Raw genomic sequence first — 17,322 nt, forward strand, 5'->3', positions numbered from 1 at the left:
TTTATCCCCAGCACTACACACATTAACACCCTCACCCCCACAGCAATCCATCTTCTAGGTTTTTGTAATAGGACATTCTCCTGGTTTCCTCCTCTCTTAGGATCTTTTTTTTTCCGAGACAGAGTCTTGCTCTGTCGCCCAGGCTGGAGTGCAGTGGCATGATCTCAGCTCACTACAACCTCTGCCTCCCAGATTCAGGCAATTCTCCTGCCTCAGCCTCCTGAGTAGCTGGGATTACAGGCACCTGCCACGAGGCCCTATTTTTAGTAGAGACAGAGTTTCATCATGTGTTTCACCATGTTGGCCAGGCTAGTCTCGAATTCCTGACCTCGTGATCCCCCTACCTCGGCCTCCTAAAGCGCTGGGATTACAGGGGTGAGCCATGGCGCCTGGCCTAGGACCTTTGTTTTTTAAGTCTCTGTTTCTCAATCCTCTATATGTTGAAATGCTAAAGTACTCAGTGCCTGTTTTCTGCTCTGTTTTGCTCATTCTCTTCATTTCCTACTAAGATGATTTCATTAAGTTTGAAGACTTTCAATACCCAATATATATGCTGCTAATTCCTAAATTTATAACTCTAGCCCCAACTATCCTCTGACAACCACACCCTTATATATAACTATCTATTGACATCTATCTCCACTTGGATATGTCTAATAGACATCTTCCAAATGGAGTCTATGTAAGACAGAATTCCTGATCCTCTTCTCTCCCTTAATCCTACTTCTTTTCCATCCCTCCCCATCTCAGTCAATGGCTCAATATCCATTCAGTTGCTCAGCCAAAAACCTAGCTATAATCACAGATTCCATTCTTCCCCTCATTGTCTCCCTACACCTAACTGTTAGCAAGTCTTATCACAAAATATTAGGCTCTTTAAGTAGTCTCTCTCCTCTACTCCTGCCCCTCCAAGCCATTCTTGCCGTAGAAGTCTGAGTGATCTTATTAAACTTATAAATCAGATTACATCATATCTTTGTTTAAAACTATAATGAGTTCCCATCTCACTCAAAATAAAACCTAAGCTTCTTGACCATGGCCTAAAAAGATTCTCTGGGATTTAACCTCTGCCTCGTTCTTCTGTCTGCTCTGGCCTTCTCTGTCTTGAAGTCAGCACCTACAAGTGCTGACTCATCTTCTTGTCTTTCACTCAGCATTTCAGTTAAAATGCAGCCATCTGAGAAAAAGTTCCCTGATCTCTCCACTTAAAGCAGATGATTCCTTCCCCAGCTCCTTTCAACTCCTCACTGGTCCTGAAATTGTCTCATGAACAAGCTCCACGAGGGCAGGGCTTCTATTGGGGTCACTTTGGGATTCCAGCATTTAAAACAGTGTCTGGTACACTGTAGGTACTTAATAAGTTGAACTGAATGAATGAATGTTGAGCTTGAGCAAATATCCAAATGTTAAGCTGGAAACATTATTCAACTTTATCTAGTTTCTGATTGTTAAAATTTAGTTTTTCCATAAAAAGTCATTGTAAGAAAAAAAGGTTTTATTAATACATACCAGTTTAATAATAAACAGCAATAAACAAATTTCCTGGTGGATGTTAAGCACTTTTAAATTTAGGTACAAATTTTAACGGGAGCCAACATCTTAGTTTATTTTAAAAACCTATTACTTTGATGAATTAATAATGTCCACAGGGTTCTGAAAACTACTGTGTAAGTAACAAATAAGCAAATTATCCCTACTGGCACAGGCAAAGCCTGACTAATTATTTTAGGTAACTTGTTTCCCAACTAGTTTGTCTGGGACAGAATAACCAATTTTGGGATGATTTGTGTGTATCTTGCTGCTTTTCTTTTCTCTGGTGCCTACTTTTGGTCAGTTTTATTAGAGCAAAGTCTTTTTATTTTTCTTGTTAGCTGCTAGCAATGTTCAGGAAAGGGAATTTAGGTATAATTGGTTTATGTCAAAGTTATGAATATGCCTGATATCATCCTTGTGAGGATAAATGAGATCGTGCAAGTGAAATGCCTAGCACTGTGCCTGGCACACAGTATATGCTCAAAAAATGGCAGATGTTGTTAGCCTTTCTGTGTTTTCACTAGGCCAATGGTTTCAGCTCGTATATTAGAATCATTAGGGCCATATACAACATGAGTGCCTAGGCCCCACCTTCAGATACTTGGCTTTTGTTGGTCTCAGGTGGAGTTCAGGCACTGGCATGTTTTAAAGGCTACCCAAGGGATTCTAATATGTTACCAGGATGAGATGATGCTCTAGATTCTATCAAATGATCAACACTAATAACTCTCATGCCTCACTTGCTTGGGGGTAAAGTTTATCTACACTTTGAGATACACACACACACACACACACACACGTATATATATATTTAGATATCTATATGTATATACATAATCACATAACTACTGCCATATATCAATAGTAGTCTATGTGTGAGTTGCCTCTGCAGTCATTTTGCCCTCTCCATTATCAAACTGAGAAGGTAATTCACAACCTTTCTGGAGATGCAGTTACCAAATGTTTTGTGATTTGTAACCTGACTCTCACTGCTTCTCCAAATATCAAACTGAACACACACACCCTCATTCTCATTTATTCTCTCCTTTCTTTCGAGCTCTTAAACATATGGATTTAAATTATTTCCAAAAAGTGCTAAAGGACTTAATAAAGATCCTTAAGATTGATTGAGATAGCTTGGGGACTGGCTAACCTGAATTGGAGACAATGGTCTTACCCTTTCATAACATTTAGTATTATGTTGTGAATGTAAGAGATAATGGATAAAAAAATAGACTTGAAAGTGTTACTCTTTGAATAACAGATCAAAACCTGTAGGTTTTTTTTTTTTTTTAATGATGAAATTCAGAATAACTTCTTCGGAAATGTTATTTCTTTAGAAAATATAAAAAAGATGGACCACCATTTATGGTAGATCTGAATGCTCATAAAGATTTATGACAGATGGACAGAAGGAAGGAAGAAAAAAATATATAGGAGGTTACAGTCTAACAAACCACTGACTTTAAAAAACAATGGCCTACTTTTTTACATGTAAGCTTGTGATAAGGTACGGGATCACTGCTAATACATTACAATTTCATATGCTTTTATGCAGACAAGTGACTGATCTTGGCACACTTAGCGGCAGAAAAAGATAGAGTAATAAGGGCAGCACAAAGTATGTGGGGCAAGATACATTTTAAACTATTTAGTAGGCAAAAATGTTCTGGCTTATACCAAGCAAAGGCCAATAGAATACATTGCACAATTTCACCGACAATAATCAATACAAATTAAGGCAATACTTTAGTGTATTCAAGACTAAAAACAGATAACAATCACTTCTTACTTTCTTTTTAATGGAATTTGAGAACAAAATTTGTTGGTCCCAAATAAAGACAATGCTCACATTTCAACTAGTTTTTAATTAAGTGCTTAAAATAAGATGATTTAACTTAATATTCAGGAGTTGTATTTCACATACCACTGATCAAAATAATCCTAAAATTTCTCTATCTCAATAATAATTATAATAATGACAACAAGCTTTTTTAAATGAACATTTTAACAAGAAGGTAAGCAGGAAGGACCTCTCTCCAGCTGTCCTCACCTGTTGCAGAATTGCTCCCAGGGAGTTCTTGTCTTTTTGATTGACACCATCTTTCTGGAGTCTAGCAAGTAGCTCTGGTTTCTTGTAGGCCTTCAGGGCCAGTAAGTGAATCACCCTGTCCCTGTATGGCCTCTGAGAGACGGTGCTGCTGCTATGTGTCTTTCGAATTGTATTTGCAGGGTTCATGGGGGTTGACCTTTTCCTCTCAGGAACTGTATCTGAAACAGCTTGAGGTGCTTTCCGAATTTGCACTCTTTTCCCTAAAGTCCAGTGGAAATGATATTGTTACACATTTATGGGTTACAATATGAGTATCACAGTTTCCACAATTCTGATTTAGGTACCTCTTCATTTCTAGAGGAAATAATAATAAAGGCCACTTTATTTCAATCTTTAAGAAGGCATGCAAACAGAAAGCATTTTAAATAAGTGGTCTACAATTTGAATTAGAAATTATTTTAATAAAATCATTTCTTGGAAATAATATGTATATTGCATGTATTTTGGTCCAGAAAGATAATAACTAGTAACACAAACTGTAACAACAGACTTGATAACTTATATCTTAAATAAATATATGCCATTTCTGAAAAGCAAACATTATAATACAGTGAACATGGTGAAATGTCAGAAATACCTGTCAGACCTCTCTAAGAACACACTCTTGGCTGAGCATTATGTTAGTAATTTCACACGTTCAGAAGCCACAAAGACGGGGGAGTTCAACATCATGAGGCATCCGTTAGTGATATATATATATATATATATATTTTTTTTTTTTTTACAGGCCGAGACAAATTTTAGGATTTATAAAACAAAACTAACCAACCAACCAACCAATCTCAGAGGGCACAAACAAATCTCTCCTCTGCAGTGCTGAGACTACACATGTGAGTTAGAGAAATGGAAAATGGTACAAAGGAGGCCTTCACACCATTCTCACATGGGCCAGTGCTGTTCATGTGGTTAACCCATTTGCTGTTTAGACTGAACACTGACACTTGGCAAGTGGCTACTTCTAGAACATGTGTGGGCTGAGGTGAACTGGGTATTATGTGTATGTGTGAAGCTATCCAGACATGCCTGGTCACTGACAATCCCAGCAACCGTTCCTTGCTGAAGAGACAAAAAGTAGCATGAAACTGTGTGAGACTCTCATTTTATGATTTTACAGGTGGAATCTTTTAGCTTGTTTAGGACACACTAAGCCCCAATTCTATGCCCTCTGGTTAAAGAAGGGGAAGAACTTGTAATGACATACAATGTGGACAACTGCATTAGGAACAAGACTAACAACTAGAAATAATGGGTGGGTAAAAGCAGCTCCTATAAGCTGTGGTCTGGGGTGAAAATAGCTCACTGGGGCAGGAGCTTTACTGGATAGTAATTCTGTCCATGCTGGGCTCCCCAGGCCTGGTCAGAAGGCCTGTGTGTTTTGATTCCATCCTACCTCCAGTAAGGGAAAAAAGATGAATGCTCTCAAACTGAAACCTCTACTGGCTGGTATGTTTCTTTACTATCTGTACAAAACCAATTGCAAATATCAAACTATTACACAACAAAGGAACTCAACATTAAGGGGACACTGCCTAATGGTAAGAAAAACTTAAGTTACAATTAGAGTTTCAGAGACAGATTTAGATTGGGGTTTCTGTATTTTTCTTACGTCAGCTGGATACTTATGCACCAATTATGTGGGGGACACTGTGCTAAGAGCTGCATACACATTATCTCATTAGGTTTCACAATAACCTGAAAAGGCAGGTACTGTCCCCTTTCACAGATGAGAAAACTGAGGCTTTTAATGGGATATGCTCAAAGAGTAAAGTCCTCACTTAGCATTTGGGAGGTTCTGTGATTTGATTAATACCTAATTTTCCTGCCTCTAAGTCTTTGTGGGAAACGTTTTATGAACAAATGCCTAATGTTTGCTGTTGCTTGGTGTTAGGCTATAAGCTCTATGAGGGCAGGGCAGTGGCTGCTTTGTCCACTAGCATGCCTTGAATCAGTATTTGATGACAAATGAATGACAGCAAGAGAGCAAGTAAGCAGAGGAGCAGGAATCAACACAGTCCATATTTCCCCACATTGCCAGGCTGCCAGAGTGTGAATACACACTGAAATTTCTAATGTGGCAAGGAGAAACCATTTAATCCACCATTTCCCAGTTGCAACAGCGTTAACAAATATTAGCATTCCTTAAAATTTTAATAGGAAATATTTAAAAAAAATAGAGTCAAGGTCACAAGTTTAGAAAATGCTATAAATTCCACACTCCCTCCCCCTTAACAAGTCTTGCAAAAAAGAAATTTGTTTAACTCTTTTCCAAAGCAAGCCAACTGGGAAGCCCTTCTTTCTTTCTGGGAAGGGGGATGGGCAGAGAATGTTTGTTAGCTAAGCTACACACACTAGGACTGGTCATTTAGGATGAATTCAAGCAGCAAGGCAAATAAAAATAAAAAGAGAAACTAACAGTACTGCCACTGTTTTCAGGTGCCCTACCTCCTTTGTACCTCTGATTCACCTCTGATCCTTGTCTCAGGAGGTCTCCAAGGTCTACTGGGTTTATCCCCATGCTTCCCCAAAGCAGGTATGGAGAAGACAAACAAGGGAGGCTAACTTTGCCCTTAAAAGGGATATAAGTATGATGTTTGGCAAGAAAGTAAGAGCCTGATCGAGAGAAGACAGAACTAGAGTTTTACTTGGGGCCCATTGCTAGACTGTCATCTCCCCATGAATCCCCTACCCCCAAAACACTCACTTTGTCCTTTACCTCATTTTTCTTTTAGACAGCTAGTTAGGGGTTAACTCATATTTCATTCAAATGCTTGAAAGAACAACTCAGCCACAATGGACCACTGAATTATACTCAAAGATCACTTGTTCACTACCTCCACATCCCTTTTGTGCCTATTCGACAAGGAAGGAATCCTCTGGTTTAAGGAAAGACAGGCTACAGATGAAGAAAACATCAGTGATAAAGGTACTTACAGAATTGAGGTGCTAAAAGAAAAAATGAAAAAGTAAAGCAAGAAAATGTCAGGTTCAAAGTGGGCAGAAGAAAGGATTTATTTTTTATATTTGCCTCAGAAAAAAGCCATTTTAATAAAACCTATGGGAGAACCTAATTCTCTTCCCAGACCCAAATGCTAATCAATTCCCTGGGCTCTTTATATAAACAGCAGCAGTGGGTCCGACAGGGTTGGGTAGTCTGGGACTACAACTAAATCGCTGTTTCATAACAAGGAGTCCAATTCGAGCTTCTTCATTTAATAAAGATGGCAAAAGTATTTACACCTCAGTCTAATGGCTCTGAGTAAACAGTCTGAAAGGAAGGTGTTAAAACATCCATCACAAAGAGAGAAGGGACTGCGGCCATCTTTTGCAGTTGTTTTTCCATTCTGTGGAACCTGACCAGAAGCCCTGGCAACACAGACCCAAGGCTTTAAAAACATCTGCAGGCTCATGACAATGACATGACTCTTTCATGGTTAACTACATAATCCATTGCAAGGGAAATCTCCACCACTTGGCATTTGTGACTACTTTTTCAAAAAGTTTACTACCAAAATATATATACTGAACATTCACAAAATGTTAGCACTATAAAGGACCTTAGATCTTGCCTAGTTCAAATACCCACCTTTTTTTTAATATTTGAGAAAAGTAAGATGTTAAATGATTTGTCTGCCACCAAAAATAAGGAGGTTTGTTCACAAAGAGTAGAAATTGAAAAAAATAATAAGGAGGGTGGGCTGAAGTTGGAAAAATTGGAAACAGAATCCTAGAAATTAGATTGGTTATTTTGTATACCTAAACAAATATTAGTACATATAAAAATTCATAATTTAATACACTTCCAAAATTTAGGTAGAAGTCAGTGAGCAGACTTAAAATATCGGTGAATTAGAAGCAGTGGTGATGAGTGATTTTTTTTTTTATATCAGTGTTTACCACTGATATAAATGTCATGACTACAAGTAAAAATATTACTGGAAGATAATGTTTTCTAGGTTAAAGCCTTTCCTGCTCCTCTCTAGGCAAATAGATTTTGGTTTCTTCTGCCCACAAGAGGGTTGCAGAAACTCACATTCCTGGGCGATGAGGCCAGGTGACCCCTAGGAACACAGTCTTCATTGCCTCAAACTGGCCTTCCTCCCTAGTCTAGCTGTCAGCCGGCATCACGCTACCACCATGCCATAGTGGGATCAGCATTATTCTCATTGGTCTTCTACCCAGGCTGACATTGTTGAAAGAAACCTTGTCCTGCAGGTACCTCGAAGCTGGCATAGGTGAACTTCTGGCGTCATTTTATGTGATATAGTCTATTATTAATTAAAGGGGTATATCTTACTGTCTTAAGAAAAGCACAGAACTTGTTAATGAGATCACACTCATATAATTTGCTATTTGCTAATACCAAAAATTTGGTATGTAAAATACAGAGAGAATAATAACATTCTTCATAGGGTGATTATGAGATTCCAATGAGTAACTACATGTGAGTGCACAGCAAGCACTCAATAAGTGCTGGGTTTTATTAGTATTGAAGGGTGATTGATATTTTAAAGAACTAGATGAATCAGACAGTTTTGAGACACTGAAAGAGGCAGGAAGATACAGACTGAGCTTCCTGGAAGGAAAACAATATATGAGAAAGGGCTGGCAATGGATCAGGTTAAAAGAAAAAGATCAAAACATGACCTAACAAAATACAGTAAAAAAAAAAATCAAAACAGAAAACAAAAAAGCCAGTCAGGATACTTGAATCCATTGCTCCCCTGTATTCAGAAATGATCACACTTTTTTTTTTTTTTGAGACGGAGTCTCGCTCTGTCTCCAAGTTGGAGTGCAGTGGCATGATCTCGGCTCACTGCAACCTCCGCCTCCCGGATTCAAGCGATACTGTTGCCTCAGCTTCCCGCTTAGCTGAGATTACAGGTGCACGCCATCATGCCCAGTTAATTTATTTTTGTATTTTTAGTAGAGACAGGGTTTCACCATGTTGGTGTTGGCCAGGATGGTCTCGATCTCTTGACCTCGTGATCCGCCCACCTCGGCCTCCCAAAGTGCTAAGATTACAGGCGTGAGCCATCGCGCCCAGCCTTGCTCAGACTTTTAAGAATAGTGTGGCCAGTTTTGAACTCTGAGGTGAAGAATTGGAGACAGTACAGAGGAGAGCAATAAAATAATTAAGAGGTTGGGATACAGGCCATATTAAGAAAAGATAAAAGGAGCTGGGGTTATTTGACCTAGAGAATAAAAGGCTGAGGAGGTTAAGACAAGATTTATGACCACAGAAGAACACTGTGCTGTGACGGTGAGTGGCTAGGACACTGAGGACAAAGCAAAGAGGAAAAGGCCTACAGAGTGCCCAGATTGGCAGAGATCGCTGCAAGACTCTGCAGGGAGGAAGAGGGTATACAGAGGGAGGCCAGCTCTTCTTAGGAGAGGGGAGGTGTAATTTGGTTCACATGTAAACTCTGATAACCTCAAATGTCCTGTGGTCACCTCCAAAATGTATGTAAATTATTTGTAGTACCTATAAGAAACCTTGCAAGTTCTAAAATTCCCAGTACCATTAGGAAGTGTATGGACTGTGGGATTTTGGGTGTTGAAGTCTGTTGTGTAAGCTATAAACAAACTGTACCTGACTCTTTGAAAACAAACAAAAACACATGAACACAGACGACACCCAAGGACCATTCAATGGAAAAGTGCAGTCATCATCGCTGATTTTCAAGCTTTGGAATAAATCAAGGGGAGGGTTTTTTTTCAGCTAGTTATATCGGGAAGGAAAAAAATTGTTTTGATGGTTTCAGTCTTCTATTCCTTTGTCAAACACAACAATTTGCCTCACTGTTTATAAAATAGTGGTATTGGGCAGAGGAAAACAACATTTCCCAAGCAACACGGGTAGATCATTCATAGTTTATACTTAAATGTAAGTGTGGTAGATCTTGTGTGTTTTAAAAACAATTTGAGATTTAGTCTACTAACCCAGAAAGTTAATTAAGTTACTTCTGAGGATAAAGGAGAAAGAAAGGAGGCTGGAAGTTGCTACCTCACTCAGCAGGAAAGAGAAGGTGAAAAGTCTCATTGCTAGTAACTTACTGAGCAGGGAACTAGGCCCCATGGGTACAGATATCTGGGGAGGGGATGAATTGTTGTTAAACCAAACTAAATGTATCTAAGCTAAGCACAAAGCCCCAGGAGCATTTGCTTTGTTCCAAAGAAGTACTTATTAAAGACACTAGTGGAGCTTCTCAAAGCTGAATGTACTGTAGCTGGATCAGCAGTGGGAAAATACAGAAGTAGAATGAAGCCAAACCCTGGAAAGATGCTAGTTAAGGGACTTGGTTCTTCAAGAGACTTTTTGTAAGCGTTTAAGTTTCCAAATTAATATCCTTTCATCATTTACGATAGAGTGACTTGTGTTATTAAATTGACCAAGGACTCAAAGAGCTCCTCCTCACTCTTGATAATTCTATTACTGTTAATAGTCACCATGAATTGACTCCTTAAAGTTGTTAAGGTCACTGCTCATAAAGGAGAGACTCATCTTGCAAGTCTGGTCTTACTTCCCTTCAATCTGACAGACACTTGAGTGAGCTAATGATAAAAATGATGCGGGTCGGATAGGGTCTTAATTAATGGATAGATGAGGATGAGGATCACAACTGAGGAACCAAAGAGACATCACTCTAATGCTCTGTTGTAATGCTTTGCTATAAGCACATTTTATATTTTTGTAATGAAAAATCCTTGTTGTACAAAGATGCTCTGAAAATGTAAGTAAAATCTATAACAATGAGATTATCAACCCATAAATTCTACTAATAGATTTTACTATAAAAATAGCCCCACAAAAAGGCAAAACAAGAACCATAGTATCCATCACTGAAATTACATCATCTAGTGACAAAGAAAACACAACGGTACCCCGATTGCAACTTCACGCAGTAATGTGACCAGATCCCAGTACTATAAAATAATAGTAAGTAGTCAACGAAGATTCAGGATTTAGGAAAGTCATAGAACTTTAAAATATGCTCTTCAATTTACTGGCAGTCTGAAGAGAACAAATAACTTTGTTTTCCTCACCATGTTATCCAAAATGTTCTGAAAACTAGTTTCTGTGTTTTCATTAAGTTAATATTACTGGTATTTACCTATGGTGATCTTGAATTACTCCAATCGATCAGCAAGAAGAAGAAAGATATCTATACAAACCTACATATGGTCCACCGGGTTTGATAACTTTTGTGCTTCGGTTGCGGGATTCCTCCTCTGCCTGGGTCATTCTTTCTCGTGTCATCTGATACGAGTCGTTTGTTGCACACACTGTAATTTTATCTTGTATAAATCCCAGGCAATTGAGCTGGGAGGCTCCAGAGCTGTCAAGTAAGTCAGTGGCTTTGTTAGACATGACCTTCATTTTGTACAATAAAGGCAAACAAGAATTATATAATCCTAAAATCAGCAGCCCAACTAAGTTTGCAATCCTAAAATAACTAATATTAATTTTAAATGTAAATGCTATTTAAAATATCTAAGATCCTTCTCTTCACTTTTTTTCATATTCTTTATATAATGGATGAAGTGAGCTCTCAGAGACCAAATCCATAAAACTTTGAAAAAGAAAAAAAAAATCAGTATTTAGAGTGAGACCAGAGTTCTGATGGGCACTGTAGTTCTTTTATTTAACTGTTAACTATTTTAAAGAATTACCTAACACTGATATGAGGAAAGTTTAAAAGTTTACTTTTAGTAAAACCACAATATACATGCTTTAAAGACTGACTAGTTGAAACGGACTCACCACACATTCTTTTTTATTTTAAATAAGATATTAATTTTAAGGCTAAAATACTGACAAACATTAAAGCTTACTTTAATATTATTAGTCCAAAAAGTTCCTAAAAATTTGCAGAATTTGTATTTACTTTGTTAAATCTCTATATAAGATGGCCTACTTATATAGCAAATGCTGAAGAAAACACACGGCAAATGATTTTTATAGCAATTTTTTTTTAAGGCCAGGCACGGTGGCTCATGCCTGTAATTCCAACACTTTGGGAGGCCAAGACAGGTGGATTGCTTGAGTTCAGGAGTTTGAGACCAGCCTGGGCAACATGGAGAAACCCCATCTCTACAAAAATTAGCTGGGTGCGGTGGCGTGTGCCTGAAGTTCCAGCTATTCAGGAGACTGAAGTGGGAGGGTCTCTTGAGCCCAGGAGGTGAAGGTTGCAGTAAGCTGAGATGGCGCCACTGCACTCCAGCCTGGGCAACAGAATGAGACCCCATCTCAAAAAAACAAAACAGAACAAAACACCTTTTATTGAAATAATAATGAATATTAACATGGACCTAGAAGATGGCTCTGTTTCAAAGTAACATGTTAATATTAGGGTGATCATGGTCACAGTCATAACTGGTATTTTATAAAGAAATTGCTATGGCCTGAAAACAAACTGGAATATAAAAATAATGAAAGTAACACTACAGCTCTGATCATCTATTTCCAAACTTAATTAGAAGTAACTTTGTTATAATACAAAGAAATAAGGGTTGATAATTTTTTTTTGAGATGGAGTCTCGCTCTGTTGCCAGGCTGGAGTGCAGTGGTGCAATCTTGGCTCACTGCAAGCTCTGCCTCCTGGGTTCAAGCGATTCTCCTGCCTCAGCCTCCCAAGTAGCTGGGACTACAGGCACATGCCACCATGCCCAGCTAATTTTTGTATTTTTAGTAGAGACAGGGTTTCACCGTGTTGGCCAGGATGGTCTTGATCTCTTGACCTCATGAACACTCGCCTTGGCCTCCCAAAGTGCTGGGATTACAGGTGTGAGCCACCGCACCTGGCTGATAAAATCTTTATAAATTGCTAATAACTGTCTTTACAAATGCTATTTAAGAAAAACACACACAAAAAAAACCAGTTAATTCATCTCATAAATATTTATTGGGCAGGGACTGCATGCCTAGCCATGTGTGAAGCAGAGAGGTTGTGACAAGAACTAACAGTTGTGGTCCCTCCTTCAAGGAACTAATGGGTGACAAGGATGGGCAAACTGGAAATCATAACACAGTGTGACAAATTCCAGGGAGCAGAGGACTCCCAGAAAGGTAATCTCACCTGGACTTCCCAGAGGAGGTGATGCCTGAGGTGATCTAGAAAGATGACTGGACAAGGAGGAAGAAGAATGAAAGTGTTCAGGGAGGACAACTAATCTGTGCAGGCCCAGGAAGAGCAAAAAGAAGGTTTTCAAATTGTCCAAAGAAAGTTGGGAAGGACAATTACAGCTGAAGCTGAAGAGGGAATGAGAAATACATCACAAAGGGCTCTGAGGGTCATGTGTTACAGATTTTGGACCTTATCCAAAGGATAACGAGAGGCTGAAATCAGGGGAGAGAAAATAACTCATTTGTATTGCAGAAAGCTCAATCTGGATGGAGGACAGATTGAGAGGAAGGGGGACACCAGAAGGAAAGAAGAGAGGCCAGTTAGGATGCTACTGAAGGATTACAGGCAAGCAGTGATGGCATGAACCAGAGTAGGGCAGTGAGAGTGTAGAATAGTACACAGCTTCCAGAGATAGTGAGGAAGTGGAACTGACAAAAGGTGGCCGCAGTCAGAGAGAGGTGGGGGAAAAAAGTTAAAGATCATGCCCAGGTCACGAGGTATATGGAAGCTGCTATGTACTGAAACACTGAACACAAGACGAAGGACAGGTTCGGAGATAGGACTGGGAGAAAGAACATAAGTTCAGTGTTGGAGATGGTGACCTTGAAGGAATGAGGAGAAAAGGGGTCTCAGGAGGGAACCAACTGTGAAGAACACTAGTATTTAAGCAAAAGGAAGAAAAGAAGACCACGAGACTGAAAAGCCACAGCTACAGAGGTAGGAAGGAAACCAGAAGAGTACTGTGTAATGTAAGCCACTGGAACAGACGCTACAAGCAGGAGAGAGTGGTCAACAGTGTGCAACACTGGCAACAAGTCCAGAATAATAAGGAACCAATAACACATCCAGTGGATTTTGGGGGCAGGGAGGTCACAGCTCCCTTGGGGAAGCAGTTTCAGTGGAATGGTGGGCACTGAAGCCAGACTTTGGGTTGAGAAGTGAATGTATGAGAGGTTGTTTTTGTTTTTTATTTTCTTTTTTAATAAGACAGACTTGAGCACGTTTGCACGCCAAAGGAAAAAAAAAACCACTGAGAAAGGAATGCTGAGAGAAGAGAAGGTAATCCTCAGAGGAAGTGGGAAAGAGCGGGGAGAGTGGGAGAAAATGACAGCAACAGAGTGAAGGTCTGGTGGCAGAAAGTTTGTATTTCAACATCTCTTCCTATTATTTACTAAGTAATTTACATAGTGAGAATAAGCTGAACACACTGCCACTCATGCAAAGTCAGAAAACAGATCTTTATGCAAAACAAACGGAGCTAAACCCTGTAGGCAAGAAGGTACTCTCTAGAATTCTTCACTCATCCCTTCTCAACCGAATTACCCTGAAAGTTTAAATATTTTAGACAAATGTATATAAATGCTCCCTTAGTCTTTCTCTAGCCTAGCTCACCATTTCCTTCGCTTAAGTGTGCATTATTATACACTATAGGTCCCAGACTATATATTTTTCACTAAGCCTGAAAATGGGTAGATTTAAGGAATTTTTGAAAGGCAATTTTGACTGTGAGATTGATTTCATTTTATATATGAGAAAAGTGAGAATCAAGGAAGTTTAAAAATATAGATAAGAAGACTAGTTAATTTGTATTTGTTGAACATTTATTTACTGAGCATCTGTTTTTACCCTTTTATCTCCAGGTTGAGTCAATAAGCATGTATTTTGAGCTCAGTCAGCACTGTGAAATTAGAAAAAGGGCATAAGAAAGCCTCTGACCTTGAAGAGCATGCACTGTGGTTAGAGAGAAAAGATCCATAAGGAAAATGGAAATTAAATTGAATGGAAAAGGTGGAGCCAGATTATGGACAGGTCAGCTTGCCAGACTGCGAAGTGAAAGCCTAAGAACAAAAGCTAGTGCTTTTGTTTTCCTAGTGGCAGGCTTCAATTTATACCCTTACTACCTCATTTTATAAAGCACCTTGGATTATACAGAGCGGATACATTTGCCCCAGTATTCTCACAATAAGTGTTTCTATTCTCTTACTGCATCATATATAGTTTTGTAAGTGACCTTAAATCCTTTTCCAAACAAGGAAGGTAGAATAACCACACAGGGTATATATAATGTAAGAGTAAAGCCATATTACTTACAATGATATGAATGCTTTTGAAGAGAGGATTAAGCTCCTTAATAAAATTCCTAAGGGGATATTGTTCAATTTGATATCAAAATGTGCTCACATTTTGATATCAAACAACAATCTAGAGACAAGCACCACAATTAAAAATTAGTGTACCATGTTGTGTGTAAAGAATACTGGGGTGGGAATTAGAAGAACTCAGTTCTCATTTAGCCTAGCCACTAACTAACCAGCTACATAACTCTGGATAAATCACCTGTGAAATGAAGGGATTGACTCACACAATCACTAAGGACCCTTATACTTGGTGATTCCATAATCTGTCATAGTGCTGATCAATAGAACATTTTGCAAGAGTGAAAATGTTATATAACTGTGCTGTCTACTATGATAGTAACAGGTAGCTACTGAGACCATAAAATGTGGTTAGTTAGTGTGAATGTGCAACGACGTTTTAAATTTTATTTAATTTTTTATCAGTTGAAATGTAAATAGCCAATGTGGCCAGTGGCCATCACAGTGGACAGCACAGAAAAGTCCATATAATCTACAATATAGCAATTTATGCCAAAACATTTAAGTTTGAAGGTGGGTAATTTTCAGAAAGCAACATGAATATATCCTCGGGGAAAATGACAGATTAAATAACAAAAAGTTACTTAGTCACCTTAAATGGGAGGATAAAGGTAAAACTCTGTCAGTGTCTTATTTTGTATCTCTGCCTCCTGTACCTGCTGGAAACATAACTTTGCTTCTTCTTTTCCCCCACATTGAGCAAGTACTTACATAGTTTCAAGTGCTGCACAGATAAGTCACAGAGATACGCTGGTCTAGGGTACTTGGGGCTAATGTCAAAGCCTTACATGAGGAGGAAATGAGAGAGACCCTAACCTCCCTTGTCTATATCCAGGGGCAGAACAAACTCCTTCTGCTCAAGGGCCTATTCTTTAATCAGAAACAACCAAAGCAATGAAGAGTGAAACAAGTGGCTTATTGTTTACAGAGGATCTAAGTAGATAAGCGTTCCATGGTACCCTAGGGTGTGGGTGTGTATATTCTTGTCTTCCTCCCTCCTTTTTTTATTTTTTCTTTTTTTTTAAGAAGAAGAAGAGACTGCTTTACTGGGTCAACTTCTAGTTTCCATGCAGCTGTAGAATAAAGATGTTTAAAAATCTACCTTCTACCTTAGAACATGGCTTGAACAGGGAAGAAGGAAGGCAACATGCAAGATGGATATTTTTAACTTCTTTACCCTGGAGTATGAGCCTCAAATATGCTATAAGATTCTTGCTTAAATTCAATGAATTAAATATTTCTAAAAAAATCCTCAAATTGCCTTTAGTTTTTAAAAACTGCATTTTTATAGGTTAAAAAATATCTTCTGTACCTTAAAAGCCCCATTAGGCCAAAAATCTTTGAACTGTTGTGATTATATCCCCATTACAAATGAAATTTCTATTACACAGTAGGTGCTTAATATTTTTCAGATAAATAAATGAGCTCTGTAATTCAATTTAATACACGTTTATGGATGACTACTATGTATTTTATTGTTTAATTTTCTAAAACCCTCTTAAATAAAAAATTTTTCCCCTTCGGTGTACCTTGAAAAGTACTTACCTGGAGAATGTTTGCTGGATGCAGTCAAAGCTGCCCTGAGGGTTGTCTTTGCCCACATTTGACAAATAAAAGTTAAAGTTATGAACTTCATTGAGGGGATCATTTTTGGGAATTTTGACAAGCTAAAATGAGGGGAAAAGAGAGAAACACCTCAAATTATAAATTTGCCATAGAAAAGTCTTAAGACTGACTTACTGGTTTTTCTAGTGAAAATCATTTTAGACCTAAGCCCTTTTGATATATACATCCTCACAGCATTTAAATGACCAAACAATTCAAGGAATCTGGCAAACATGCCTATAACTTACCAGATTCTTATTTCCATTTTCTACCTTTAAGTGTCAGTAATCACTTCCGCTCAATAGTTTCTATTAGTTTCTAAGAGGAACCCTTTTCATTTCAAAGTAGCAAATGGTTACAGTTCATATGAAAGAGTTATTAGTGAATCTGTAAAAAGCTCTTTCTCTTTTGAGCTATACAAGTTTTGTCTTTGGCTTACATGACCTCCTTCTAAATAGCTTCTAGATATTGAAGCAATCTCTGAGATAGAGTCCATATCCGAATCTTTGGCTCTTATAATAAAAAAACACATTTCATTTTAATTCTTGCTTCTTGGAGTAGTATTTTTGAACAAGAGTAACAGCATAAGGTTAATGCCATAATTACATTCACAGGTAAAAACTGCTGCCCTAAGATGCCATTATACATCCTCATGTTTACAGAAACAGGATCTGCAGCCTACAGAGATGATTCTGTAGGTCACTCCTAGGCTAAGCCCCAGGAAACACTGTGGAACAGGCAGATGTATTTTCTTTGTTGTTGTTGTTATTTTTATTTTTAAATTTTTAAT

The 17,322-nt window shown here is 38.3% G+C and overlaps 1 protein-coding gene across 2 annotated transcripts in view; it reads right to left on the bottom strand.

Moving 5' to 3' along the window:
• The window catches only part of ELL2 (elongation factor for RNA polymerase II 2), a 74,202-nt gene that overhangs the window by 15,703 nt on the left and 41,177 nt on the right, over window positions 1-17,322 (bottom strand). For both annotated transcript variants that reach the window (XM_054487803.2, XM_054487802.2), the window contains 3 exons: window positions 16,473-16,594; window positions 10,820-10,983; window positions 3,587-3,846 (listed from right to left, as the gene is read on the bottom strand). In XM_054487803.2, coding sequence (XP_054343778.1) covers window positions 3,587-3,846; window positions 10,820-10,983; window positions 16,473-16,594 — 546 coding nt within the window. The remainder of the gene's footprint in view (window positions 1-3,586; window positions 3,847-10,819; window positions 10,984-16,472; window positions 16,595-17,322) is intronic.

Source organism: Pongo pygmaeus, chromosome 4 (genome assembly GCF_028885625.2).
Source record: "Pongo pygmaeus isolate AG05252 chromosome 4, NHGRI_mPonPyg2-v2.0_pri, whole genome shotgun sequence".
Taxonomy (NCBI): Eukaryota; Metazoa; Chordata; class Mammalia; order Primates; family Hominidae; genus Pongo; species Pongo pygmaeus.